General features: G+C 46.5%; 2 protein-coding genes across 2 annotated transcripts in view; both read left to right on the forward strand.

Annotated features, from left to right (window-relative positions):
* Positions 1 to 1,811: 1,811 nt before the first annotated feature.
* On the forward strand, positions 1,812 to 25,918 carry FIGLA (folliculogenesis specific bHLH transcription factor). The gene is made up of 5 exons (XM_070798156.1): positions 1,812 to 2,106; positions 6,108 to 6,260; positions 7,850 to 8,049; positions 24,849 to 25,085; positions 25,612 to 25,918. The coding sequence occupies exons 1-5, from the start codon at positions 1,831 to 1,833 to the stop codon at positions 25,916 to 25,918; spliced, it is 1,173 nt and encodes a 390-aa protein (XP_070654257.1). The 5' UTR covers positions 1,812 to 1,830.
* The window catches only part of ADD2 (adducin 2), a 125,613-nt gene continuing 124,436 nt past the window's right edge, over positions 25,036 to 26,212 (forward strand). Inside the window, exon 1 of the mRNA XM_019969959.2 lies at positions 25,036 to 25,388. The gene's annotated coding sequence lies outside the window, so the exon portion shown is untranslated. The remainder of the gene's footprint in view (positions 25,389 to 26,212) is intronic.

Below are 26,212 nucleotides of genomic sequence, written 5' to 3' on the forward strand. Positions count from 1 at the left end.
GGGTTGCAAAGAGTTGGACACAACTGAGCGACTGAACTGAACTGAACTGAAGCAAGTGCTGAAAGAATGGTGGAGTCATGCTAAAAGGACAGAGGAGCCAGCTTGAAGGGGCTCCCACAGGCCAAATCTGGGACAATATGAACATTCAAATAAATAATAATATGAATGAATTACATCTTACTGAATAAAATAGAAATTTATGAGCTCCTGCTGACATAACAAAATGAATTAGAAACTGGGGAGAAGGGAAAGCTCTTCTCGACAGGATGGTAATCATTTGGCAATTATCAGGGTGGTGGTTAATTCAGGCAGGAGTCAGTATTGAATGCTAAGGGTATCTCCTCACAAAATATTTATCAACTAAAAGGAAAAAATGTCAATTAATGTGAAGAAGCCTGGCAGACACCACCTTGACTGGGTGACCAAAGTTAACGTCACCAGTGTCAGGACAGGTCAACACCGCACGTCCCCTGATATGAAGCGCTGAGGAAAGTCCAGCGTCTTCTCTGTGGAATCCCTGCCATAATAGGTCAGGACCTGGGCCTGGACATGAGGAAACATTGGACAGACCCCAGTTGAGGGACATCCTACAGACTGAAAGTCTTCTACTCTCTGAAACTGTCAAAGCCATGACGACAGGACAAGACAAAGAAAACGCTTTAGAAAAAGAATAATGAAGCCATTAAAAAGAATACATTTGAATCAGTTCTAATGAGGTGTATGAAACTGGAGCCTATGATACAGAGTGAAGTAAGCCAGAAAGAAAAACACCAATACAGTATATTAACGCATATATATGGAATTTAGAAAGATGGTAATGATAACCCTGTATGTGAGACAGCAAAAGAGACACAGATGTACAGAACAGTCTTTTGGACTCTGTGGGAGAGGGTGAGGGTGGGATGATTTGGGAGAATGGCATTGAAATATGTATAATATCATATAAGAAATGAATCATCATCATCGATGCATGATACTGGATGCTTGGGGCTGGTGCACTGAGACGACCCAGAGGGATGGTACCGGGAGGGAGGAGAGAGGGGGGTTCGGGATGGGGAACACGTGTACACCTGTGGCGGATTCATGTTGATGTATGGCAAAACCAATACAATATTGTAAAGTAATTAACCTCCAATGAAAATAAATAAATTTATATTAAAAAAAAGAAAATGGGACAATTCATAGGAGGGGAGAGATGGAGCAAATGTGAAAATAGTTAACAAGTGGAGATCTAGGTGAAGGGGATACAGAACCTTTGTGTTACTGCTCTTGCAACTCATATATTTCAAAATGAATTTTTAAAAATGTTGTGCATCCATCAAATTTTTTTTCCTGGTAAATGTATATGTGTTCATGTTTATTTGCCTACACATGTATACATATATGGCTTTGCAGATGGTGCTGGTGGTATAAAGAACCCGTCTGCCAGTGCAGGAGACTTAAAGAGTTCGATCCCTGGGTCGGAAAGATTCCCTGGAGGAGGGCATGACAACCCACTCCATTCTTGCCTGGAGAATCCTAGGGACAGAGGAGCCTGGCGGGCTACAGTCCATAGTGTCGCATAGAGTCAGAGACGACTAAAGCGACTCAGCATGCACGCATACATGTATCCAGTAGCTCAGGCCCCGACTCAGATTGGTTAAATTAGAAGGTGAGGGACTGGTACCCTAGCAGGGGTTTTTAAAAACTTCCCAGGTGACTCCGATATGCAGCAAATTTGCGAGCCAGCACTGCAATCCAGGCGTCAGGGGAATCACGTGTGGAGTTAGTTAAATTGAGGGTCTCGGAGCCGCTTCCCCGGAGTAGGCAGGTACGCAGGTGCGCAGGGGGATGTCGGCAGGAGCCCGGGGCCCCGCCCCCGAGGGGCCCAGGCGCCCCCGGGGAAGGCCCAGCTGCCCGCCGCCCCCGCGCGCAGCCATGGACGCCGTGCCCGAGCTCCTGAGGGTACCGCCTGCCGAACTCCTGGACGACGTGCTGCGGGAGCAGTTCGGGCCGCTGCCCCAGCAGGCCACCATCTGCCGGCTCAAGCGGCTGCCTTCGTCCACCCAGGACGTGCAGTTGGTGCTGGAGCGGCGGCGCGTGGCCAACGCCAAAGAGCGCGAGCGGGTGAGTTCAGGCCGGCCCCGCTGGGTCCCCGCGCCGGAACCCGGCCGCCTTCCTCCAGGCTCCCCCCGAGACCCGCCAGCCACTTCAGACACCTAGGGGGCCCGGGAAGTCCACCTCTCCCTTGGGGGCCCGGAGCGGCTGGGACCTCCCAAGGGCCACCCGGCTCCCTTCCACCCGCGCGGGCTGGCGCCTCACCTGTGACCACCTGGAGCCGAGCAGGAAGCCGGTCTGGGGAGGCCGAGGGGAACCCCCGACCGCTTCAGAAACACCTCCCGCTGGCAGGTGCTTTAAGCCCTCGGAGGCGGCAGGGCGCTTCCATCTCCCTACCTCCTGCGCTGAGTGGGTGCTTGGGGCCCCCTTTACCCTGCGCCGAAGCCCAAATGGGGCGTGGGACAGATGACCTAATGGAAGTTACTCTTTTCCTTACTTTCAACGAAGAATTTAAACAACGTCTCGGTGTGCACCCAGACTCCCACTCAACTCCCAGGCGGGAGACTGAAAGTGGCTGTTTCCGTCTGGCGGGTACGCGGCAAATCACCCACCCGGATGGTCCGGCGGGCGGAGTCGGAGCGCCATCTACCGGCATTTCAGTATTTCTCACTAAACTCCGATCCGAAACTTGTCAAATTCGGTCTCCTTTCAGTCCGTTGCTGTCTTTGGGTTGCCCGCTGCAGAGAGGATCCGAGACAGGGAAGGGTGAGCGGTGGAAGAGGGAGGGCACACATTCTGACCTGGGACCCGAGGAGGATGCTCTTCGATGCCTTGCTGGGGGTGTTCATGCACACTTCTGGACCCTTTAGCAACGTAGCTCCAGTCAATCAACTCGGAGCTCTGTTTGGGCTCAGGTGTGAGGAGAAAGAACCCAGTGAATGTAAAAGACTTCAGGGAAAGTTGGGAGCCCTTTATGATAACCCTGTGATCTGATGTGTTGGTGTGGTTCTCGAATAAGGTTCTGTTCCTGTATTTGGCATTTTAAGTTGGGCTTTCCCCACCAGGAAGGAATTGCTTTCTGCAGAGAATCAGTCCTGGTGTTATCCACTAGTTTAAAACTAATGACCTCATTCTTCTTTATAATGATGAGATCAGTACACCTGGAAGATAGAGAATAAAGTACACCTACTAATGAGAATTAGTACACCTGGAAGATAGAGCTAAACAGGGAATGGAAACACTCACAATAACTGTCATTCTTGTTAAATTTTCCTGGTCTTTTTCCTACTTAAATTTGTGCATATGTATGTGTGTGCTAAGTCGCTTCAGTCATGTCCAACTCTTTGTGACCCCATGTACTGTAGCCCGTCAGGCTCCCCCGTCCATGGAATTCTCCAGGCAAGAATACTGGAGTGGGTTGCATGCCCTTTTCCAGGGGATCTTCCTCACCCATGTATCAGACCTGGGTCTCTGCATTGGGAGGCAGGTTCTTTACCACTATTGCCACCTGGGAAGCATATATATATAATTTTATAAAATTGTGATCACTTAGTATCAAGATCGGAGAAGGCAATGGCACCCCACTCCAGTACTCTTGCCTGGAAAATCCCATGGACAGAGGAGCCTGGTGGGCTGCAGTCCATGGGGTCACTGAGGGTTGGACACGACTGAGTGACTTCACTTTCACTTTTCGCTTTCATGCATTGGAGAAGGAAATGGCAACCCGCTCCAGTGTTCTTGCCTGGAGAATCCCAGGGATAGGAGAGCCTGGTGGGCTGCCGTCTATGGGGTCGCACAGAGTCGGACACGACTGAAGTGACTTAGCAGCAGCAGCAGTATCAAGATTGCCGGGAGAAATATCAATAACCTCAGATATGCAGATGACACCACCCTTATGGCAGAAAGTGAAGAGGAACTAAAAAGCCTCTTGATGAAAGTGAAAGAGGAGAGTGAAAAAGTTGACTTAAAGCTCAACATTCAGAAAACTAAGATCATGGCATCTGGTCCCATCACTTCATTGCAGATAGATGGGGAAATAGTGGAAACAGTGTTAGACTTTATTTTTTTGGGCCCCAGAATCACTGCAGATGGTGACTGCAGCCATGAAATTAAAAGACACTTGCTCCTTGGAAGGAAATTTATGGCCAACCTAGACAGCATATTGAAAAGCAGAGATATTATTTTGCCAACAAAGGTCCATCTAGTCAAGGCTATGGTTTTTCCAGTGGTCATGTATAGATGTGAGAGTTGGACTGTGAAGAAAGCTGAGCACTGAAGAATTGATGCTTTTGAACTGTGGTGTTGGAGAAGACTCTTGAGAGTCCCTTGGACTGCAAGGAGATCCAACCAGTCCATCCTAAAGGAGATCAGTCCTGGGTGTTCATTGGAAGGACTGAGGCTGAAGCTGAAACTCCAATACTTTGGCCACCTCATGCAAAGAGTTGGGAGGGACTGGGGGCAGGAGGAGAAGGGGATGACAGAGGATGAGATGCCTGGATGGCATCACTGACTTGATAGACATGAGTTTGAGTGAACTCAGGGAGTTGGTGATGGACAGGGAGGCCTGGCGTGCTGTGATCATGGGGTCGCAAAGAGTCGGACACAACTGAGTGACTGAACTGAGTATATATTTTTATGCTTTTATTCACTTAACATTATCAAAAACATTTCCTCATATTCCTAAGCAGAACAGCTTTTGACTTTATAGTCCAACATACAAATAGACTGCTTATCCAGTCTCCTAGTGTTGGGCATATATGCTTTTTTGCACCTTTTTAGTGGTACAAAGATCTACCTCCATGTCTGATAATTGCTTTCCAACAAAACATTAGACGTGGAGTTACTGGGACATAAGCAGTCTTGTGACTTTTGATACAGGTTGCCCAGTTGCTTTCTAGAAAAGTTCATTAATTAATGTGTATCCCCTTTTACAGGCTATTGGACGGTTTCCTTTTTCCATCCCAATGCTGGGCATGATAATCAAAATAAAAATGTTGCCAGCTTGGTACACAAAAAATTGGTATCCAATTTCTGCTTTATTTTTTGTATTTTTAAATGGAAGATAATTGCTTTACAATGTTTGTGTTGGTTTCTGCTGTAAATCAATATGAATCAGCTATAAGTATACATATATCCCCTCCCTCTTGAGCCTTCCTCCCACCCATAATTTCTATTTTAGTCTGCAGTTCTTGGATGATTAAAGTTTGATATTTCATAAATTCATTGGTTATCATATTCTGCTGTGAATGGCCTCTGTTCATTGTCCAATTTGATGTGGGGTAGAAGGGAGCTCTCAATATAACTGAGTGGTTTCCTGTGTAGAGCCAGTTCTTCAAGGGCCTGTTTCCCCCTCATAGAGGGGTGGGCAGTGTGATAATGAGCATTCCAGGCCTCCAGAGACAAGGATTTAGACCCTGAAGATTAAGAAAAAAAGGTACTTCTTTCTACCTTTCAAGTCTCACCAATATGCAGACTCTCTGGACTCTAATACTTGACTATATCATCAACTCAGTTTGGAATGAGGTTGAAGAATGGTTGGCACAGTACTTGAATAGACAAGTGTTTGTACATTTTACTCATTATCATCAATGCAACTTATTGAGGACTTTCTATGTGCAGGGGGAAATATTTGATGTGAAATTATGTTCCTTAATCAGCAGCTACACCACTACAAGGTGAGGATTTTCCACTTTGCAAATAAACCAAGGCTTGGTAATATGAAGTGTCCTACACACTTCTGTAGAGCCAAGTGGCAGAGTTGGATTTGAATCCTTGAGTGCTGACTCAGAGCTTTTAGCCACTGGTAGCGGCTCTGCCTCTGTTTTGCAGCGGGGGTGCTCTCAGAGGAAGAGGCCAGCGTGGACCTCGACACCCTTTGCAGTCCACCCACGCCTCGTGCCAGGCTCGTGCCGCTCCCGCTCCCCTTGCCAGGGACTGCACTGCCAGTGGAGCGGCAGTGCTTGGGCACGAGCCTGCTTGGCCTCACGACCCCCCACCACCACCTTCTGTAGTCTGGGGAGACGCCTTACAGATTGGCTTCCTGTGTGTCACTGTGCCTTCTTCCTTTCCAGATAAAAAATCTCAACCATGGTTTGGCCAAACTGAAGGCACTGGTGCCATTTCTTCCCCAAAACAGGAAGCCTAGCAAAGTTGATATCCTCAGAGGTGCAACTGAATACATACAAGTTCTCAGTGATATTTTGGAAGAAGCCAAAGACTCCGAGGTAAAGGTTTTAAGAAGTTAGAACAATGACACTCGCCGTTATTGAGCTCTTTCTAGGTGCAGGCCAACTTCTGCGTCTGTGCTAGTTATACAGTCCTCTGACCTAGTACAGATGCTGCTTTTACCGAGGAAGAAACCAAATACAGGCAAAGGTCCCACAGCTAAGCAGTGTCAGGACTGGAGTCTGAATCTAGGCCTGTGTGAGCTTTGGAGTCAAGTTCTGACCATCTGTATCCTTCCTGTCACTGTCCAGAGCCTCTAGTGCTGAATTGCTTAGCCTATGATGGGACTTTGATAGCAGGGACATGAGAGGAGGGTCCCCAAAGCCACTCTTTGGCAGTGCTGTTCTTCAGCAGAACACACATCATATAGGAAGCACAGAAAGGAAGAGGGGTGTCCCTTGGGAGAAGCCCTCCCTGGGGGTCAACCCTGCTGGAGAGCTCATTGATCTCCTCTGATGCTAATCTCATGGGATTTTGTGACCATTCAGTGGGACTACATAGGTGAACCTGCTTTGTAAACTGTGAAGCCCTGTAATGTCACCACTATTACTGGGACACGTAGCTCAGGGGTCTTCATCAATGGAAGGTGTGAGCTGGATTCATGAGCTCATTCCATGGAGAGGCAAATTCGGAAGGCTTGAAAATGTATTCGTCATCAGAGGAGGTAAGATGAAGAGAGAAAAGGCCTTAGAGATGCACCCTAAGGAACAGGAGAAGGAGGGGCTATCAGAGAGGGGCAGATGGAGAAGCAAGATGGGACCCTACAATCAGGGAGGGGAAATCTTGGGGATCCAAGTGTGGGAAATTGTGCGAGAAGCTATAGGTGAGGCCAGGAAGACAACCAGGCACAGAACGTGAAGGACAGGAGTGGGCTGGAGGCCAGCCTTTGGTGGGTTGATGGTATGTTATTGGTAAATATCTGAAATCTAACAGAGGGAAGTGGCAAGCTTCAAGTCTATTCAATCTGAAAGTCTGAGACTGAAAAGAGGCTCGAAAGGATGGAAGAACGATGACAATTGTTGGATCAATGAAGGTCTTTTCTAATTAGCAATGCGATCCTGTTTAGGGACTGAAGAGGACAGATAGCAGAGAGAAGGGAAATATACTCAGGAACAGAAATAGACAAATGCTTAGTGGTACATTTTAGATTCTTCCTCTTGTCCGCTAGTCCTACTTATGTGACGACTGGGAGGATACATTCTGCACTGGTAGGGGGGGATGGATTGTCCTGATGGACAAACTGGATGGCTGGGTTGTAGAGTGGTTGCAATATTTGCACAGATGCAGACGGCTGCATTAGTTTTTCCTTACATGTGAATCGCCTAATATAAGTGCTTTGGTGCTACATAAAATACAGAATCTGTTTCATGCTATAATCTTTTTAATGTAGTTTCCAATCACACAACATTTTAAGGTTACAGCAGAACAGAAGCCAGTCTGCTGAGCAATGATTTTTCTTTCCATAATAACTTAAACATTGCTCTCATCACTTAAATAAAATTTCGTAGGTTAAAACTTTGAAATATATTGGCTTAAATAGTCAAAATCTGTCCCATTATACTGTTTGACAACTACATATGGTTTCTAGAAACGAGACCCCGATCATCAGAGCTATAGCAGCAATACTTCTGAGCTACATACATCCTCAGCTAGAGAGCTATCGAGAATTATACAACGTGCCGGCTGTGCTATGGGCTTGAAGAATGAGAAGGAAGGGTCCTGGGCAGATGGTGGCAGTGGTGAGTTGGCACATACTTGTCGCCAGAGGGCGGTGTCTACGATGGGATGGTGTCTACGATGGGAATTCTCTCCCCAGCGAGGAGTCTGGAAAAGTGTTTGTTCTTGAATAGTTATGTTGATATCCAAAAACTCATAAGACATCCCTTGGGCATAAGGTATTTTCCATGTTAAACCATGATTGAAGCAAGATCACTGTGTGAAAACACCTAGGTGGGCAGGTGAGTTTGCTAGTTTGAAAGATCTATTATTATGTTCCGAGTTCATTGGAAAGCAGTTCAAGGGGAAGGCAGCTCCTCCAGAATCACCCTGTACAGACCTAAGCTTAATTTTTTATGACCCTGATTAATACGTCAAAAGGTTTTCTGGATACTGAGGTCTCCAGAAAAATAAGTAGCTTGCCCTTCATAAAGCTGCATGGTGATCCCATGTACACACGTGCACACTCAGAGGCACATTTGTTTTTAAGTTGACCTTTGTTGCAAAGTCAGAGCAACAAGTTTTCTATAATAACAAAGGAGTTTATTGAAATATTATTGCTTATTACTTTGCCAAACTAAAGAAACTGTTGGAAGGAGCAGCCTGCTTTTCTCCAAGTCTAGGAAGTAGAGGTATTGCTCTTGTGTCTCTGTGTTACATAGATAAGATCCCCTGTTCCATTATTGCTACTGAAACAAGAAAGGCTTGCAGAAATCTGGAACTAAGCAAGTTGCTTAGTGTGGTATAAGGAACAGTGGGGGCTATGGAGTAACAAATGATGGTTGGTCTTGGGAGCTGGTTTAGGAGAGCTGCTGAGTGGTGGCTCTGGAGACAGAATGCTGAGGTTCAAACCCTGATTTTACCACTTGTTGGTGTGACCTTGAATGAGGTGCTGAAGTTTTCCAACCCTCAATTTCCCCATCTGTAGATTGGGAATGATAATTGTACCTATGTAAGGTACCTGTGAGGTTCAAATGACATCATGTCAGTGGAGCGTCTAGCATAGTACCTGGCATGTCAGCGTTCGCTCAGCCTTTATAAAGTTGGCTAGCCTCACCGTGAGCCATCTGTATTGACCGGTGAGCAGTCAACAGTGGGCCCCAGGCATCGCCGCTCTGTGGCTGTCACCAGCACTTCACTCTGGTTTGAGGTCTGACAGACTTTCTGCTGATTGGCTGGCCTCATTTCTGATCTGATTACTGATTTCTAAGGATTCTACTTGTGCACATGCTCAGTCTAGATATTCCAGTTTGGGCCACTTGAGATTTAAAACTTCCCCTCTCCCATCAACTTTTAGGAGACAGAATTCCTCTTGCTACTACATGAGCTGATAGGGAATGATTAAGAACAAAGAGTGAACTGAAGCTTGAACCCGACTGCCTAAGTGAATAACAGTAACACTTCCACAAATGTGGTTTTCATGTGTTAGGTGTTAAGGCAAGAATCTTGCTTGCATTTAATCTTCACTGGTCCTCGTCAGATAGGCATCACCAAGTCATTCTCATGGTGAGATACCCGACTGGCTGGTCCTTCCTGCTAGTCCCCTTGGGCCTGGTACAGAGCAGGCCTATGTGCCCTGCATTGCAAGGTGGATTCTTAACTCTGGACTACCAGGGAAATCCCATCACTATCATTCTTTGATCACTTCCTTTCTGGCAAAAGATGGTCCAAGCTCAAGCATCTTATACTTTTCCAGCCCCAGCCTTGGAATCAACCTTTTATCAAGGACATCCAGTGGGTAGTTCGCCTCCCACCTCGTCCCATCTCGATGTCATCTCCTCCCTCTGTGGCTCTTCTCCTTGGGTTTTAGCACCTGAAGTTGGTTTGCTAGAGCTGCAAAGCACACAGACCAAGTGACTTAAAGAGCACACATTTGTTTCTTACAGTTCTGGAGGCTGGAAGTCTTACAGTTGAGGTGTTGGCGAGCGTGTTTTCTTCTGGCCTCTCTCCTTGGCTTGAGGTGGCCTTGCCTCAGTGTGGGCTTGCCCCTGGTGTCTATGTGCCCAAATTTCCTCCTCTTATAAGGACACCAGTCAGATTGGATTAGGGACCACCCTTAATGGCCTCTTTTTAACTTAATCACCTCTTTAAAGGTCCTAAGTCCAAATACAGTCCCAGGTACTGGGGGCTGGGACTTCCACATGCGTTTTGGGGGCCATGCTTCAGCCCATAACAACACCCGTGACAGGCTGCCCCTCCACAGAACCCTCTCCAGGAGGGATAGAGATAAAGGGGCCAAGGAAACAACGCTCAGGTTGGCCTTCATTTCTCAAAGTATTCTGCTTTACCTGAAAGGGCAACTGCTAATACATAGGGTTTCAGGATCCAGTCAGATACCCTACCTGGAGACATGGGGACAACCAGTGTGGCTCACTGGATTGAAATGTCCATGTGGGGCTCAGGAACTGGGAGGCGGATCTCCTCCAACTTCAGTCTGCAGAAGCAGCACCCATTTTTCCACTCTAGGAGAGGATCTCAGGAGCGGAATCTGGTGCAGGCAGAGATCGGCACCTGGGGAGACTTGGGGCTGGGGTTGGAAGACGCTGTGCCAGATGAACAACATTGTTGAGGCCAGAGCCCTGGTGAAGCACACAAGAATCTGCTGATGGCAGGGAGGGAGGAGGGGAACTGCTCGGGCCAGAGCAGGTTCACCTGGGACCGAATCAGCAAGTGCTTGTGTGTGTGGATGGAGGGGACATGGCCATGTGAAGCCACAGCGTCTGGCCTCGGGAGGGAGAGGGATTAATGTCAAGGTTCAGGGGAGGCTTGTTTAAACTGGGCTTTCAAGGTATAAGATTTAACTGTTTGGGGATTAGGCTGGGTGGCATGATGTTCACTAACCCACCACTCTTTACTTCTTCTATTTGTCACTGATGGCTGTGGCTTAGGCATTTCACACCAGGCAAAACTCTGAATGTTGCTCCGAGTTTCCTGTAATCCTGTAGAGACTGTGTCCCTGGACAAAGTCCACCCTCAGTGCGGAAGTGAGATACCAATTGTGCTGGGATCTCAGGGGCTCTGGAAAGGATATATGTGTGAACATAAACGTCTGTTGTGGGATCTGGGTGTGCCGCCATCCTGCACATCTCAATTTTGGTCTGTCATAGGAGCAGTCCTTGGAAAGAGTTTCTGAGAGAAAGAAGCCTGGTGGGTGGCAGATCTCCTCAACGCCCCCCTGCCCCCCACCCTGCAGGTTGTGATAATGTGTGTGTGAAATTAAACCCTGGGGACATTTCTTCTAATAGCAATTTAAGCTCTGAAATCAGATGGTCTGGCTAGTTGGGATGAATTTATTAGCACTCTGGGAAGGCATTGAAGTGTCTGTTGTTTTATTTTCTATCTCATGTTTTCCCCAGGTAGTGGCCACGTGTGATAGCAAAGATCCCATATAGCAGCACAGCAGTGGGGTAGTGGGGAGGACGGTCTAGACTTTTCCTTGGGAAGCACGTTTATCTTCCCCAGTGTTCACTGGTGGCCTAGTGGGCATATGCAGATGAGTTTAGTCACAGAATATTTTAAAAAGTTGAACGTCCCTTTTGAGGGGGTGGGTGCTCTTTGGTTTGTCAGCCCCCAGCCACTCTTACTGCATCTCCATGTAGGCGTTTAATTTTTGCAGATCAGGGTCACTGAGCTCATAAGGAAAGCTGCACAAGTGGTTGCCTTTGGCTCTGGGGTGCTATTGTTTTCTCAGCTTTGGAGGTTTAGGGGTTGGTAGTAGTAAAGAACCTGCCTGCCAATGCAGGAAATAGAAGAGACATGGGTTTGATCCCTGGGATGGGAGGAGACCCTGGAGGAAGGCATGGCAACCCACTCCAGTATTCTTGCCTGGAGAATCCCTTGTACAGAGGGGCCTGGTGTGCTATGGTCCATAGGGTTGCAAAGAGTCAGACACGACTGAAGTGACTTAGCACGCACACACGCTCGAATGATGTGAATGCTAGTCATTCTCTCTGGAACTTTGGTAAGGTAAGATGTGGCATGTAGGATGGCATCCATCTAACTTTGGAGTCATGCCACCTCTGTTGGAGTGGTCCCCAGGCTGCAGCTACTGAGGAGGAGATCCAACCAGAACCTGGGAAGACTCTTATTTTTAAATTACTTTTTATTGGAGTATAGTTGCTTTACAATTTTGTGTTAGATTTTACTGTATAGACTCAGCCATACATATCCATATATGCCCTTTTGGACTTCCTTCCCATTCAGGTCACCACAGTGGATTAAGTTGAGTTCCCTGTGCTACACAGTGTCTTGTTTCCAAGGAAGATTCTTTTTAAATAATTAAAAAAAAATTAATTGGAGGATAACTACTTTGTGGTTTTTGCCATGCACTGACACGAATCAGCCATGGGTGCACATGTGTCCCCCCGTCCTGAACCCCCCTCCCACCTCCCTCCCCACCCCATCCCTCTGGCTTGTCCCAGAGCACCAGCTTTGAGTGCCCTGCTTCATGCATTGAACTTGCACTGGTCATCTGTTTTACGTATGGTGATATACATGTTTCAATGCTGTTCTCTCAAATCATCCCACCCTTGCCTTCTCCCACAGAGTCCAAAAGTCTGTTCTTTACGTCTGTGTCTCCTTTGCTGCCCTGCATGTAGGATTGTCATTACCGTCTTTCTAAATTCTATATATATATATATCTATATATATATATGCATTAATATGCTGTATTTTTGGTGTTTTTCTTTCTGGCTTACTTCACTCTGTATAATAGGCTCCAGTTTCATCCACCTCATTAGAACTGACTCAAATACATTCTTTTTTATAGCTGAATAATATTCCATTGTGTATATGTATCACAACTTCCTTATCCATCCGTCTGCTGATGGACATCTAGGTTGATTCCATGCCCTAGCTACTATTGTACGCAGTGCTACAATGAACATTGAGGTACATGTGTCTCTTTCAATTCTGGTTTCCCAGGAAGACTTTTAAGGCCCAGTCTGATCAGGTAAGAAGAAAATGTTACAGGGAAGACATAGTCTCATTTCTTCATGAAAATAAGAGAAGGAGATGTCTTTTGTTGGAACTCAGATTCTTCCGTGGGGATAAAAGATTGAATCAATCGGGGAAGCAGGTTTTGTCTGTGTGTGTGGAGGTGAGCATGTGGACATGAAGCCTGGTGTGTTTGAGGAGATCTCTAGCTGCTACGTGCCCCTGAGTCTGTCAGTGAGCTTAGCATCTTCTGAGAAAGCCAGTAATTTCTGTTTCATGGGCATGGTGGTTAAATTAAGGTAATTTCTTATCTATTCTTATGAACTTCTTGAGGGATGATTTATATGAGTTTTTTCTAGTATTTTTTGGGCTGCACTGGGTCTTAGTTGCAGCACGTGGGATCTTTTGTTCACTGTGGCATGTGAACTTCTTAGTTGCGGCCTATGGGATCTAGTTCCCTGACCAGGGACTGAACCCGGCTCACTGCATTGGGAGTGTGGAATCTTAGCCACTGGAATGCCAGGGAAATCTCATTTATATGAGTTCTATGAAAGGTCCATCTCATTGGTCCCACATGAATGTGGGAGACAATGGCAAGAATTGGATGGAAGGGACTCTCAAAGACCCTTTGCTGAGAGGCTCCTGAGAGGCAGAGCGTCTCTGACCTGCTGTGGGACCTCCCTGGGTCAGCTCTGGATCAGCAGAAAACCACCAAATGCTCAGGCCACGTGAGCCAGCCCCTGAGGGAGGTCAGTGGATCCTCCCAGCCACCACCTTGCCCCTGTTCTAACCCTGGGTTCTGCAGAGCACATCAGGGATAAAACGGACTCCAGAGACACGGTGTTCCTGGCAGATCTGTCAGCAGGAGGGTAAAGGGATTAGAAATACAACACAATTATTTTTCAGAACTCTTCCATCCTCTTTGGCTCATTCTCTTCCTTTCTGGATGAGTTTTCCCTCCAGGAGTTGTCCCTGTGGCAGCTCTTGTGTAGAACACAGGCCTGGATGCCGACCTCACTGGGGTGCTTGGAGGTGAGAGGAACCGTGGGGCAGAGTCCCCCAAACATCATGCTGTTTGGGCCAGGTCCCCAAGGGAGGAGACATGGGGCTTAGTGGCCAGAGCCCTGCTTACTCTAAAGAGCTTCGTTTACTGGAAGAATCATCTATATGGTTCTCCCTCAGACATGAGACAGCGAGGCTGTCTTCTGAACAAGACTGGATTCTGATCTTGGGGTCCTGGCTGGACTTTCACTCACCGAAGTAGTATAAGTGGTTAGAGCACAGTTTAGATGGGCAGAAAGGCCATTTTACTTCCTACACTGTTCTCCACTTGTTCTTGAGAACCCATTAAGACCCTTATCACTCAAGTGGTTGGAAAACTCTTTATCTTGCTCTATGGAGGTCTATCCTGTTTGAGTAAATACTGAATCAGTTCAGTGTTGAGAATGTTCCCTTTGGGGACTCCTGTGCCTCTTAAGCCTTCTCCCTCCTCCCTGTCCTCCTCGGGTACAGTGAGGAGCGTTTACAGCATGGAGGTTGCAGTGGGAGCACTCCTGTGTGTCTCTCTACCTCTGACCCATCTAATCCTCTGGCCCTGGTCTTGAATGTGGTTGGGCTGACATTGGCTGAGGGTGTCTATGCCCCCCCGTGGCTTCTTTTCTCTAAGAGGCGCCGTCCAGAACCCAGGCCTCTTCATCCTCCTGGCTTCCTACTCCCAGAAGGGCTAGTGTGGCTGCCCTCAGGTCTTGAAGATGCCCCTCAGCCAGTGCTCACCCACTCCTCTGAGAGGCTGTATCCTGAGACGTGGGTACAGATTCTTGCTTTCTTCAGACTCTACTTTGCCTCTGGAACCGTACCCCATCCCTGGGTCAAAGCCCAGGATGGCATAGTACAAGGGCCCTTCCCAGGGATCAGGCAGCTTCCACATGCTGACCCATAACCCCTGAATAGGTGCTTCCTCCTGTTTCAATTTCATCTCCATTTTCAGTTGTAGGAAGTCTTCCCACATCATGTCTTGCCTCCTCTCTGCTCTGTGACTACTGGGTGAGCAGCCATCTGAGCTCTGCCCACCAGAGCTGTCCCTTTCAGCAAAGTTGGCCCCTTCCCAACAAGAGCCGTGCTTTTCAGATTATTGTGAAGCTTGGAACTGAAGAAGCTCAGTGAGTGAGGACTTCTGGTCTGGTGCCTATCTGCTTCTCCCCTCCCCGTCACCCCACCCCCCAGCCTTGACTCAGCAGGGGAAGGAAAAGTCCATCAGATAATGTGTCAGATTATAGGGCTACACAACCAACAGCAGGAGCACACCTGCCTTATTAAAGTTGCTGAACCGCAGGCTGGGTTTTATTCCTCAGACCACCCTCTTCTTGGACCTTCCAACTCCTTAACTTAGATGAGGCCAGCATTTTTAAGTGAACTGTGACCATAAACATCAATACATTTCAAGTTTTTGTATTCCAATACTTAAATATTACACTCCTGGAATTTTCCAGCCAACTGAAAGAAACTAAGACAATAATCTATAATGCACTGAACTGTAGGCTGATAAAATGAAATTATCCTTTAACCCTCTAGGTGAACACAGTAATCCATGAATTTGTCTTCTAGGTTTAGAACATTCTGGTTGTGTAAAAAGTTAAAAGTTTTTAAAATAAAACTTCTAAAGCTAAATTTGAACTCAAAAAAAGAAAGTTGATGACATGTATCTTGGAAAGACTTGCTCAAGATCAGAAAAAATTGATATTTATTTTGTGCCAGGTACTATTCCTGGCAGTTTATACCTAATAATCTATTTAATTTTCATAACCACCCTGTGAGGTACAAACAACTGTGTCCATTTTACATGTCATGAAGCTAAGAAGTGAAGTGAAGTCACCCTACATCCAGTGAGTGGACGCAGGGTTTGGGTTGGGAGATGTGGGAAATAGTCTTAGACCTTCTAATGGCCTTTCATTCTAACAAAGATCACTCTTTAATTGTACATAAGTGGGCTAGGAAGTAAATAAATGCTTTTTAAAAGCTAAATTAAAGCCTTTGATCACAGTATTTCATACTAATGTACATTTGGGTTTCAGTTTCTGAAGTGTCTGACCACAATTTGGGTGTCTTTATTTTTTTAACTCATGGATGTAAGTTGAGACTTCAGAAAATTGGGAAGACCAAGGTTATCTTACTATCTTAAAAAAGCCACAGATAGAAATATACTATTGATACTATGCTTACAAAATTTTTCCTGTGAATTAATAAATTATCATAAGATGTATAACATTGTATATTTTTTTATGCTATCATTGACATGTTAGAGGTTACCATATAGTCTTTATAACAAGTTTTAATGGTCCATTAAATTATCCATGGGATAATTTGCTAATTGTTTTGGACATTTGTTTTCAGTTTTTTGTTCTCAACCTGATGTATTTAGTTCTCTTTGTATTTTATTTTGTTTTTAGGATAGATTCCCCATAGAACTGAGTCACAGGTAGGTATAATCTATGACTTACTGTGTAGTGCCAACTTATAATACCACCAGCTTACAAAAGTGCCGAGTCCGTAATATCCTTGCCAACAATGAGATTGATTAAAATGATAGTTTTAATGAGCAAAAAATGGTATCTTTAAATTTAAACATCTTTGATTACTAGTTAATTCATAACTTCTTGTTTGTTTTTGAACTGTTTCTATCTTTTGGCCATTTACAATGAGCTCTCTTCTGTTTCAGGTTCCCTCAAGTATGAAAAGTGAAAAGGCTGGCCCAGGGCTACCTTCTACAGACAAATAAATGCAGTCGTAAAAGTTTTAGAGTCTCTTTTTTCTTAAAATATTGTCATAATTCAAAGAGTAACAATTACCCTTTAAATGTCCTTGACTGTCACAAAGCTACTTGACTCTCCTTTCTCAATTCCACTCCCCCAGCTAAGGCCATATGGCCCCTCTGTGCAGGTTAGACACACAAGCGCCTGGAGCACAGAGGTAGACTTCATAGCGACTGCTCACAGAGACCTAGCACATAAACGGGCCTCTTCTCCACACTTGTCTTATGATAACTTGTTCTCATAATGATTCTGCAGGAGAGGCACAATGACCCCTGCTTTACAGATGGAGAAACTGAGGCACAAAAAGTGGATAGTCCACGTAGGCTGCCATAACACAGACCACAGACTGGGTGGCTTAGTGGAAATTTATTTCTCACACTTCTGGAAACTGGGAAGACCAAGATCAAAGCCTAAAGGATTTAGTTTGCTTTCCCTGGCTTGCTGACAGTTGCTTTCTCTCTGTGTCCTCACAAGGTGGAGCGAGCACTCGGGCTCTGGTCTCTTTTCCTCTTATAAGAATACCAATCCTATCAGATTAAGGCCCCAACCATTTTTACAAAATTTATTTTTAATTGGAGGATAGTTTCTTTGCAATGAAGGCCCCACCCTTACAACCTCATTTAACCTTAGTGATCTAAAAGCCTTGTCTCTGAGTGCAGTCACAGTGAAGAGCAGGGCTTCAAAGTATGAATTTTGGTCATTGTTCCATGACGTGCTTTCTGGAGTGAAGAACACTCCCAGAGGAAAGAAGTGTTAGGGAGTGTTGTCTTAGAGGAGTAAACATCAGGTGTAGCTATATGGCAATCATTTTCAGAGTGCAATTAAGCAAGAAAGAAAGGGAGAACAAACATCTGTAGGTTGAATGGGTGGAGAGAATAAGGGTTGGATAAGGGCTTCCCTGGTGGCTCAGCAGTCTTGAAAATTTTAGAAAAGAATCTGCTGGCAATGAGGGAGACCTGGGTTCGATCCCTGGGTTGGGAAGATCCCCTGGAGAAGGGAAAGGCTACCCATTCCAGTATTCTGGCCTGGAGAATTCCATGGACTGTATAGTTCACTTTCAAGGGCTAACATAATGAGGTGCCTCAATTAGTTTCTGCTGCATAATCCCGTTTCTTTTCTTGGCCTCTGCTGAGATGGTTAAGTCTATGAGTTGCATCCATGAGCTCTTAAACAATCATTCACCTACACCCTTAGGGCTCTCTTCAGAGCAAGCTTTCTCAGTTTTTACAGTATAGAGAGGCTGAGGATTGTCTAAGTTTCTAAAGTCTGACTCCTTTTTGTTTAACAATTCTTCCTTTAATTCATCTCTCACCTCTTGCGTTTACTATAAGCAGTAAGGAGGACCCAGGTTGCACCTTCAATGCTTTGCCTTAAAGTCTCCTCTGCTAAGTATCTGAGGTCATTATTTGCAAGTTCTACCTTTGACACAAACACTAGAATAAAATTTAGCCAAGTTGCTTGCACTTTATAGTAAGAATTGCCTTTCCTCTGGAGTCTGGGGCCTTGCCACACCAATCATATATGGTTCCACTTCCCTCTGTGTGGTTTTCCCCTCGTGTGGATGGGGTTATGGTTGCTGGTGGCCTTGTTTTAATCTGTAATAATGAAACTGAGCGGGACCCTGTGGACCACCTGGGCATGGTAGCCTTTCTGTGTCCCCTGTTTCTTGTGGGGAACAGACTCCAGCCTCCTGGACCTTCCCTGACTTCCTAGGGCGTATTCAAACAGTTGGTAACCAGGGAAGGGAGGGGATGCAGGGACAGAGGACGAGCAGTCAAGAAACTATATACTGCAGCCTTGGGGCAGGGTCCTGGTTCCACCTCAAGGGATACACACAGCAGTATCTTTAAGCTCTTTATAGAACTAAAACCCAACAAATGGAAGATGTTAGCATTCTTCGTTCATTCCCAAAGGCAATGCCAAAGAATTTTCAAACTATTGCACATATGTGCTGATTTCACATGCTAGCGAGGCCATACTCAAAATCCTTCAGGCTAGGCTTCCATAGTGTATGAACCAAGAACTTCCAGGTATTTAAGCTGGATTTAGAAAAGGCAGAGGATCCAGAGAGCAAACTGCCAACATCTGCTGGATCATCAAAAAAGCAAGGGAATTCCAGAAAAACATCTGCTTCATTGACTACTCAAAAGTCTTTGTGTGGATCACAACAAACTGTGGAAAATTCTTCAAGAGATGGGAATACCAGACCACCTTACCTGCCTCCTGAGAAACCTGTATGCAGGTCAAGAAGCAACAGCTAGAACCAGACATGGAAAAATGGACTGATTCCAAATTGGGAAAGGCATATATCAAGGTTGTCTATTGTCATCTTGCTTATCTAACTTATGTGCAGAGTACATCATACAAAGTGCCGAACTGGAAGAATCACAAGCTGAAATTAAGACTGCCAAGAGAAATATCAACAACCTCAGATATGCAGATACCACTCTAATGGCAGACAGCAAAGAGAAACTAAAGAGCCTAGTGATGAGGGTGAAAGAGGAGAGTGAAAAAGCTGGCCTAAAACTCAACATTCAAAAAACGAAGATCGTGGCATCACTTCATGGCAAATAGATGGGGAAAAAGTGGAAACAGTGACCGATTTTATTTTCTTGTGCTCCAAAATCATTGTGGATGGTTACTGCAGCCACAAAATTAAAAGATGCTTGCTCCTTGGAAGAAAAGATATGATAAATCTAGACAGTGTGTTAAAAAGCAGAGACATCATTTTGCCAGCAAAGGTCAGTCTAGTCAAAGCTGTGGTTTTTCCAATAGTCACGTATGGATGGGCCTCCCCGGTGACACTAGTGGTAAAAAAGCCACCTGCCGATGCAGGAGACACAAGAGACGTGGGTTCAATCCGTGGGTTGGGAAGATCCCCTGGAAAAGGGCATGACAACCCACGCCAGTATTCTTCCCTGGAGAATCCCATGGATAAAGGAGCCTGGCGGGCTACAGCCCATAGTGTCACAAAGAGTCAGACACAACTGAAAAGACAGCACACATGCATTGCACGCATGTACAGATGTGAGAGTTGGACCACAAAGAAGGCTGAGTACTGAAGAATTGATGCTTTCGAATTACAGTGCTGAAGAAGACTCTTGAGGGTCCCTTGGCTAGCAAGGAGGTCAAACCAGTCAATCCTAAAGAAAATCAACCGTGAATATTCTGTGGAAGGACTGATGCTGAAGCTCCAATAATTTGGCCACCTGATGTAAAGAGCTAACTCACTGGAGAAGACCCTGATGCTGGGAAAGACTGAAGGCATGAGGAGAAGGGAATGACAGAGGATCAGATGGTTGGGTGGCATCACCGACTCAATGGACACGAGTTTGAGCAAACTCCAGGAGACAGTGATGGACAGGAAAGCCTGGCGTGCTGCAGTCCATGGAGCCACAAAGAGTTGGGCATGACTTAGCAACTGAACAACACAGCATTCTTCATACCAGAGAAGACCACCTGAGGCCAGATTGAAAGAACTAGAGAAATCCATCAAGATTACCTGAAATTAGAGAAGAGCAGGCTCTGCACACAATCTTGTCAGCAACCATACCTGTGAACTATTGCTGTAAAACTCCTCACTAAATCCTCCTGGTTTGGGACACATTATTTTGGAGGAGCAGGAGCTGACTGTGTCACCCTTTGGCTGGCAAAACAATAAAGCTGTTATTTTCTGCTTCAAGCAAAACTCTGTCTCCAAGATTTGATTTGACACTGGTGCATAGAGGCAAAGGTTTCCAACCCAGGAATCGAACCCGGGTCTCCTGCGCTGCAGGCAAAGTCTTTACCAAGTGAGCTATAAGGGAAGCCAATAAGTACTTTAACTTGTCCCATTTGGTCTCCATGACAACCCTGGGTGGTTGAGGACTTGTTTCTGGGGCTGCTGGACAAAGTAGTGCAGACTGGGGGCTTGAACCACAGAAATTCATCTGAGATCAAGAGATGGAGGTGTCGGCAGAGTTGTTTTCTTGATGCCTCTCTCCTTGGCTGTAGACGACTGTCTTCTCCCTGTGTTAGTCTGTATGCACATCTCCTCTTCTTAAAAAGGCAGCACCCTATTGGATTAAGACCCACTCCTGTGGCTCAGCTGGTAAAGACTCTGTCTGCAATGCAGGAGACCTGGGTTTGATCCCTGGATTGGGAAGATCCCCTGGAGATGGGAAACGCTACCCACTCCAATATTCTAGCCTGGAGAATTTCATGGATTGTATAGTCCATGGGGTTGCAAAGATTCAGACACAACTGAGCGACTTTCACTTTCATACAACCTAGTTTTATATCTTAATTATTTCATTAATTTATCTCATTGTCTCTTTGAAGACCCTAACACCCAAAACAGTCACATTCTGAGGTACTAAGGCTTGGCATTTTAACACAGGAATTTGGGGGCACAAGTCAGCCCATACAAGAGGGCAATGCTGTTACTGTCAGTTTATAGCTTGGCCCTAAGGTCAGAGTCTTACCTGAAGTCACACAGTCCATGGGACCAAGATTGGCATCCCATGCCCTGCACCCCCAGGCTCATTCTCTTTACACAGCAGGCTTCAGCCACAGGGTTGGCTGAACTTACTCTTGTTGGGAGAGTGCTGTCTTCAAGAGATCTAGACTTAGAATTTACCATTGATCTTGCTTTGAAAGCACCATCTTCCCTGCTCTCTTCTATCATAAATTCAATTTCTCTAAAAGTAGGCCATAATTTATAGTTTATTTGGGAGGCAACTCCAGGAAACACCAGTTGAGGAGTGGGAAAATTATATAGAGAAGAAAAGCCAGACTATAAAAGCTGCATGCTGAGCGGTGATGCTGTGGGCATGACTGAGTGAGGGGCTCAGTCATGCTGGGAGACAGTGCACAGCGTGCCTCAGAGGGGTCCTCCCCACACTTATGGAGCAGGGAGTCGGCCTCTCCGTCCACTAACTCCTGATGGCCACTTGTTGACAGCTGATTCTCTGGGGTATCAATTCCTCCAGCACCCACCGCATGCTCTGGAGAAGGCCATTGACAGAATGCCTAAAGTGTTAAAGAGAGTGCTAAAGTCCTGGATTAGTTATCTATTGCTGAGCAACAAAGTACCCGAAACTTTGCAACTTAAAATAACACATTTATTATAACAGTTTCTGTGGGTCAGAAGTTGTGCTTGGGCATGACTTAGCTGGGCCCTCTGCTTCAAGGTTTCTCTCAGGCAGAAATAAAGGTGTCAATCTGGGCTGGGGTCTCAGCTGAAGGCTTGGCTGGGGAAGGGCCTGTTTTCAAGGTGATGGGATTATCAACAGAATTCATTTTCTCCAGGATGTTTGGGCTTATGGCCTCAGTTTCTAGCTTTTTTTTTTTTTTTTTTTGCCAGATATCACCCTTGGTTCCTTGCCATGTAGGTCTGTTAGACACAGCAGGTGTCTGTTACACTGCCATCCACGCTTTACAAGTTACTGCTGCCTAGAAACATTTTCATCAAAAGACTTGAAGATTATAAATAATTTTATTACATATCAGTTAGTCTAATTTTATCAGGCTACTGGAGGCTATCCAAATATAATTTTCTGGGTCTGTCATGGAGTCTCCTATACTTTTCTGCTCCTTGTTAAGAGCCAGGCATCTTGAGCTTTCTGCAAGTGAGAACTTGGAATTCTGATGATACTTGATGGAGCCAAGTAGTTCTGGTTCCCTTTGTTGGATTTCAAAGTGAATTTGGAATTAAGTGAGAACTTCCAGGACTTCAACTCAAATTTCCATATAGGCTATTAATATGGAAATTAATACAATGAAGTCTTGTTTGAAGTCTGACATTTGAACTAGCACTCATCATATTCAGATGCCATCTGGGAGAAACTGGAGGGTTTTTTTTTTTTTTTAAGATTCTATGATGGCTAGAAGAGCAGAATCAAAGCAGAATCAATTTTTTTTTTTTTTTTTTTTGGTGGGTGGAAGGAGAGTGAATCAGCCTTGTGGATTTTATCAGTATCTTATACTAGTTCTGCTTTTTAAAGTCAATTTTTTGCCCCCTCTGAGAGTACATGTGCAAGATACAAGTTAGGGCTCAGCTCTAGAGCCATGTTGCTGAGTTCGCATCCTGCCTTGGCCATTCCGCTAGCTGTGCAACCTTGATAGAGTTACCTAACCTCTCTGGGCTTCAATTTCTTGATCTACTATAGAGGATAGTACCATTTCCACCCTTGCAGGATTCGTGTGGGGATTAAACGAGTCAAAAATGCATGTAAAGCTCTTAGAACAATGGCAAGAGCCAAAAAGAGTTCGCTATTATTAGTTTGAGAAAGCTTACTAACACACCAGGAAGAGAAATTTTTGAGTGATGCGATGATCAAGGGAATTTATGAAACCTGCTACTTCTGGACTAAACAAAAATTCTCTATTCCCTTTTTGGGCTCTATTTCAGAAAAGGGCCTACCTTACCTGTGATTCCAGGGCTCCAGAGAAGGCATTTTCAACTTCCCAGATATTATTGCTCGGCACCAATAGTGCACAGTTGCCTGAAGTGTCTCAATAAACATTGTTTCCTGGATCTGGCCAGAAAGCCCTCAGGTCCTGGTGGCTGAGCTGCTTGTAATTCTAGCAGGTTTTGATGGGAGAATAGAATAGGAAGAGAGCTTGTGATTCAGTGATTCTGAAGATGAAGTGGGAATAGATGAGAAGCTCTGAGTGGGGAAGAAGAAGCAGAGACCAGGGGTTGGAGGGGCTGGATGAGCTGAGCAGAAAGACAAAATTTACTCTGTTATCTGAAATGCAATGCCTGCCAGGTGTCCTTGGGTTGTTATGTGGGCATTTTCTCCTTTTCTATCTACGTCAGTAGCAGCTATTCACATACAGTGACATTTCTTATATGTTAGTGTTCAAAGAATCACTAGGAATAGACTCCATGCTCCCTTGGGCTTCCCTGGCAGCTCAGCTGGTAAAGAATCTGCCGGTCCCTGGGTTAGGAAGATCTCCTGAAAAAGGGAAAGGCTATCCACTCCAATATTCTGGCCTGGAGAATTCCATGGACTGTATAGCCCATGGCGTCGCAAAGAGTCAGACATGACTGAGTGACTTTCACTTTTACTTTCCCAGTGCAGGGGGCACGAGTTCCATCTCTGATTGGGGAACAAAGATCCATGCTGCATGGTGCAGCCTATACATACATGCGCATGCACATGCGTATGCACACACAAATACACACACAGGATGGGGAGAAAACATTGCAGATTAGCTGGGTGCATTTATCAAGCAGATCCCCCAAAGAAAACCCAACCAACAAAGCAACCCCCAACAATCAGCAGTGGAGGACCAGAGATGGAGAAGATGCCTTGCAGGAGGTGAGCTCACACCTCTGGGTTCTTGGGCCCAAATCCAGAGATGCTGACTCTGCAGCAACACTGTGTTAGGGTATGGTAATTTTAATGGGGCTGTGGTACCCCAGAATCTTGAGGGAACCAAGGGGCCTTGATCTGGTTGGCAGTGAGCAGAGGCTTTTCTGGAAGCTGTACTTGCCCTGTCATCACATTTTTACAAATACCTAGTGTGAATGGTGATTTATGGGAGCTTTGGGGAATTGATGGAGATTATGGGGGTCTAAGTCCCAAACTAGGTCTTGACATCTCTACTCTCTGAAGGCTCTGCATTGAGAAACACTGTCAGAAAGGAGCAGTGGGAGGTGTCTTAGCTATACACTATCATCTTACAGAGTAAGACCCAGAAAGGCCCAGAAAGATTGAGTGCCTTCACCAAGGTCACACAGCTAGTCAGTCAATGGCGAGTCTGAGACTATAACCAGGTATTCTTGTTCTCCATCCCGTTGCCCAATCACCAAACACCTGTTCCCCCTAGGGTGGGAGACTAGGGAGGGGAGTGAGAGGAAGAAGTAGTGAGAATTGGAGAGAGGTGCGCCTGTAATCCCAGAGGGTCTGGCAAGAACAAACACTTTGCCCTTGTGGGAAATGGAGTCAGCATTACAATAGGATAATTATGGCTTTGAATTCAAACAATCAATCGTTTGCTATTAAAATCACGAATATAATTAATCTTCTAAAGCAAAACGTCCTTCTTAGACAAAAAAAATATTACAAGACTGTTTTCTTTTTAATCCCAAGGGAATGCAACCTCCATCGGAGCTCTTGTTTCAGATTTCCTTCCTAGGAACAGCATCTTCACGTTGGCTCGGCTGTTCCGGGCAGCTCGTGGTGCAGGAGTGGCCGTGGGCAGGGGGCCTGGGCGGCGGGACTGCGGCAGCGCGGGCGAGCGGGCGGGGGCACTGCAGCACCGCGGCCCTCGGGCGGCCGGGCAGCGGCCCGCTAGAGGGGGCGCTGTGGGCACCGCCGAGCTTCCTTTTGTCAGCGCACTCGGCCGGGAGAGCTCTCATTTCCTCTCAGCCTCGTGCGGGAAATGGATTTGATTCTGACAGCAGAGCTGTAAGGGACGAGCGCGAACGAAAGCCTTTTGTCAAGGAGTGGCAGCCTCTGTTGTCTGTGATTACCACTGACGCGGAGAAGCTGCGCTGCTGGTGGAATTCCAGGCAGCTCTGGCCAGTGCGCGGCTGCAGGATGGGTAGAAAACACTGCTCTGCAGATTAGCTGGGTGCATTTATCAAGCAGCTCTCCCAAAGAAAGCCAGCCAACAAAACAAGACCCCAACCACCCGCAGCCGAGGACCAGAGATGGAGAAGATGCCTTGCAGGAGGTAAGCCCGTCTTGGGAGTGGACGCCGCGGGCTGGGCTTGGTTTTGCTTATTTTAATCGAATTTGCGACCCTTACAGCATCCTTCCACCGAGCGGGAGCAGGTTGGTCTATCAGATGGGTGAGCGTCTGTCAATGAGTGTGTCTGCGAGGCAGCTCTTCCCCGCGGCTGTGCTATGCCTAAAGGTTTCTGTTGCTGATGTAACATCGGACGTTCTTTGGGAAGCGGGGTGCCCACCGCTGGCCTCTGCTTGGGGACCAGCGGACCCACGCGCCCCGAGCGCAGCGCCTGCCAGGTGGGGCTTTCTTCTCAGTCCCGCCGGGCTGGCGGGCTGCAAGCCTCGCTTTATGGGGCCGCGCCTCCCTTCACGCTGCTCTGGGCCACCGCCCTCCGCGGAACCGCCCAGCGCCTTCGGCCGGGTTGGGCGCGCTCCCCAAGGCCTCGCCATCGCCTTGGCGCCGCGGTAGCTGAGGGGTCGGCAGGTGCGGCGTCGGCAGCTGCCGGCGTTGGGAGCAGGAGCGCTAGAACGTGAGCCGACCCCAATGGGTTTGAATTTTTACGCGACCGCACCACTTTGGAGGGAAAAAAGGCCACTGTCCCCGAGAAGATCGGGCCAGCCAGACCATCTATCACAGTTTGTCTTCCTTCCCATCTCCTCCCCCACCTCCTGTCCCTTCCTGCACCCAGTAGGAGGCCACGCTCCACCTGGAGGCGGGGGCCAGCGGCTGCTTGTTTTGAAGTCGCGACCACAGCCAGCCTACCTGGTGTTGGGAGGAAGGGAGGGGCAGATTGCTTTAGGATGCTGATCAGGCGCTCGGGTCTAGCC

Source organism: Bos indicus, chromosome 11 (genome assembly GCF_029378745.1).
Source record: "Bos indicus isolate NIAB-ARS_2022 breed Sahiwal x Tharparkar chromosome 11, NIAB-ARS_B.indTharparkar_mat_pri_1.0, whole genome shotgun sequence".
Taxonomy (NCBI): Eukaryota; Metazoa; Chordata; class Mammalia; order Artiodactyla; family Bovidae; genus Bos; species Bos indicus.

What these genes read in the sequence shown, in the direction of transcription:
- FIGLA (XM_070798156.1), top strand. Translation starts at nt 1,831, where the DNA reads ATGTCGGCAGGAGCCCGGGGCCCCGCCCCCGAGGGGCCCAGGCGCCCC. An exon ending in AAGAAGCCAAAGACTCCGAG is followed by an intron (nt 6,261 to 7,849) that starts GTAAAGGTTTTA and finishes TATGGTTTCTAG; the next exon opens with AAACGAGACCCCGATCATCA. An exon ending in TCTCATTTCCTCTCAGCCTC is followed by an intron (nt 25,086 to 25,611) that starts GTGCGGGAAATG and finishes TTCTTTGGGAAG; the next exon opens with CGGGGTGCCCACCGCTGGCC.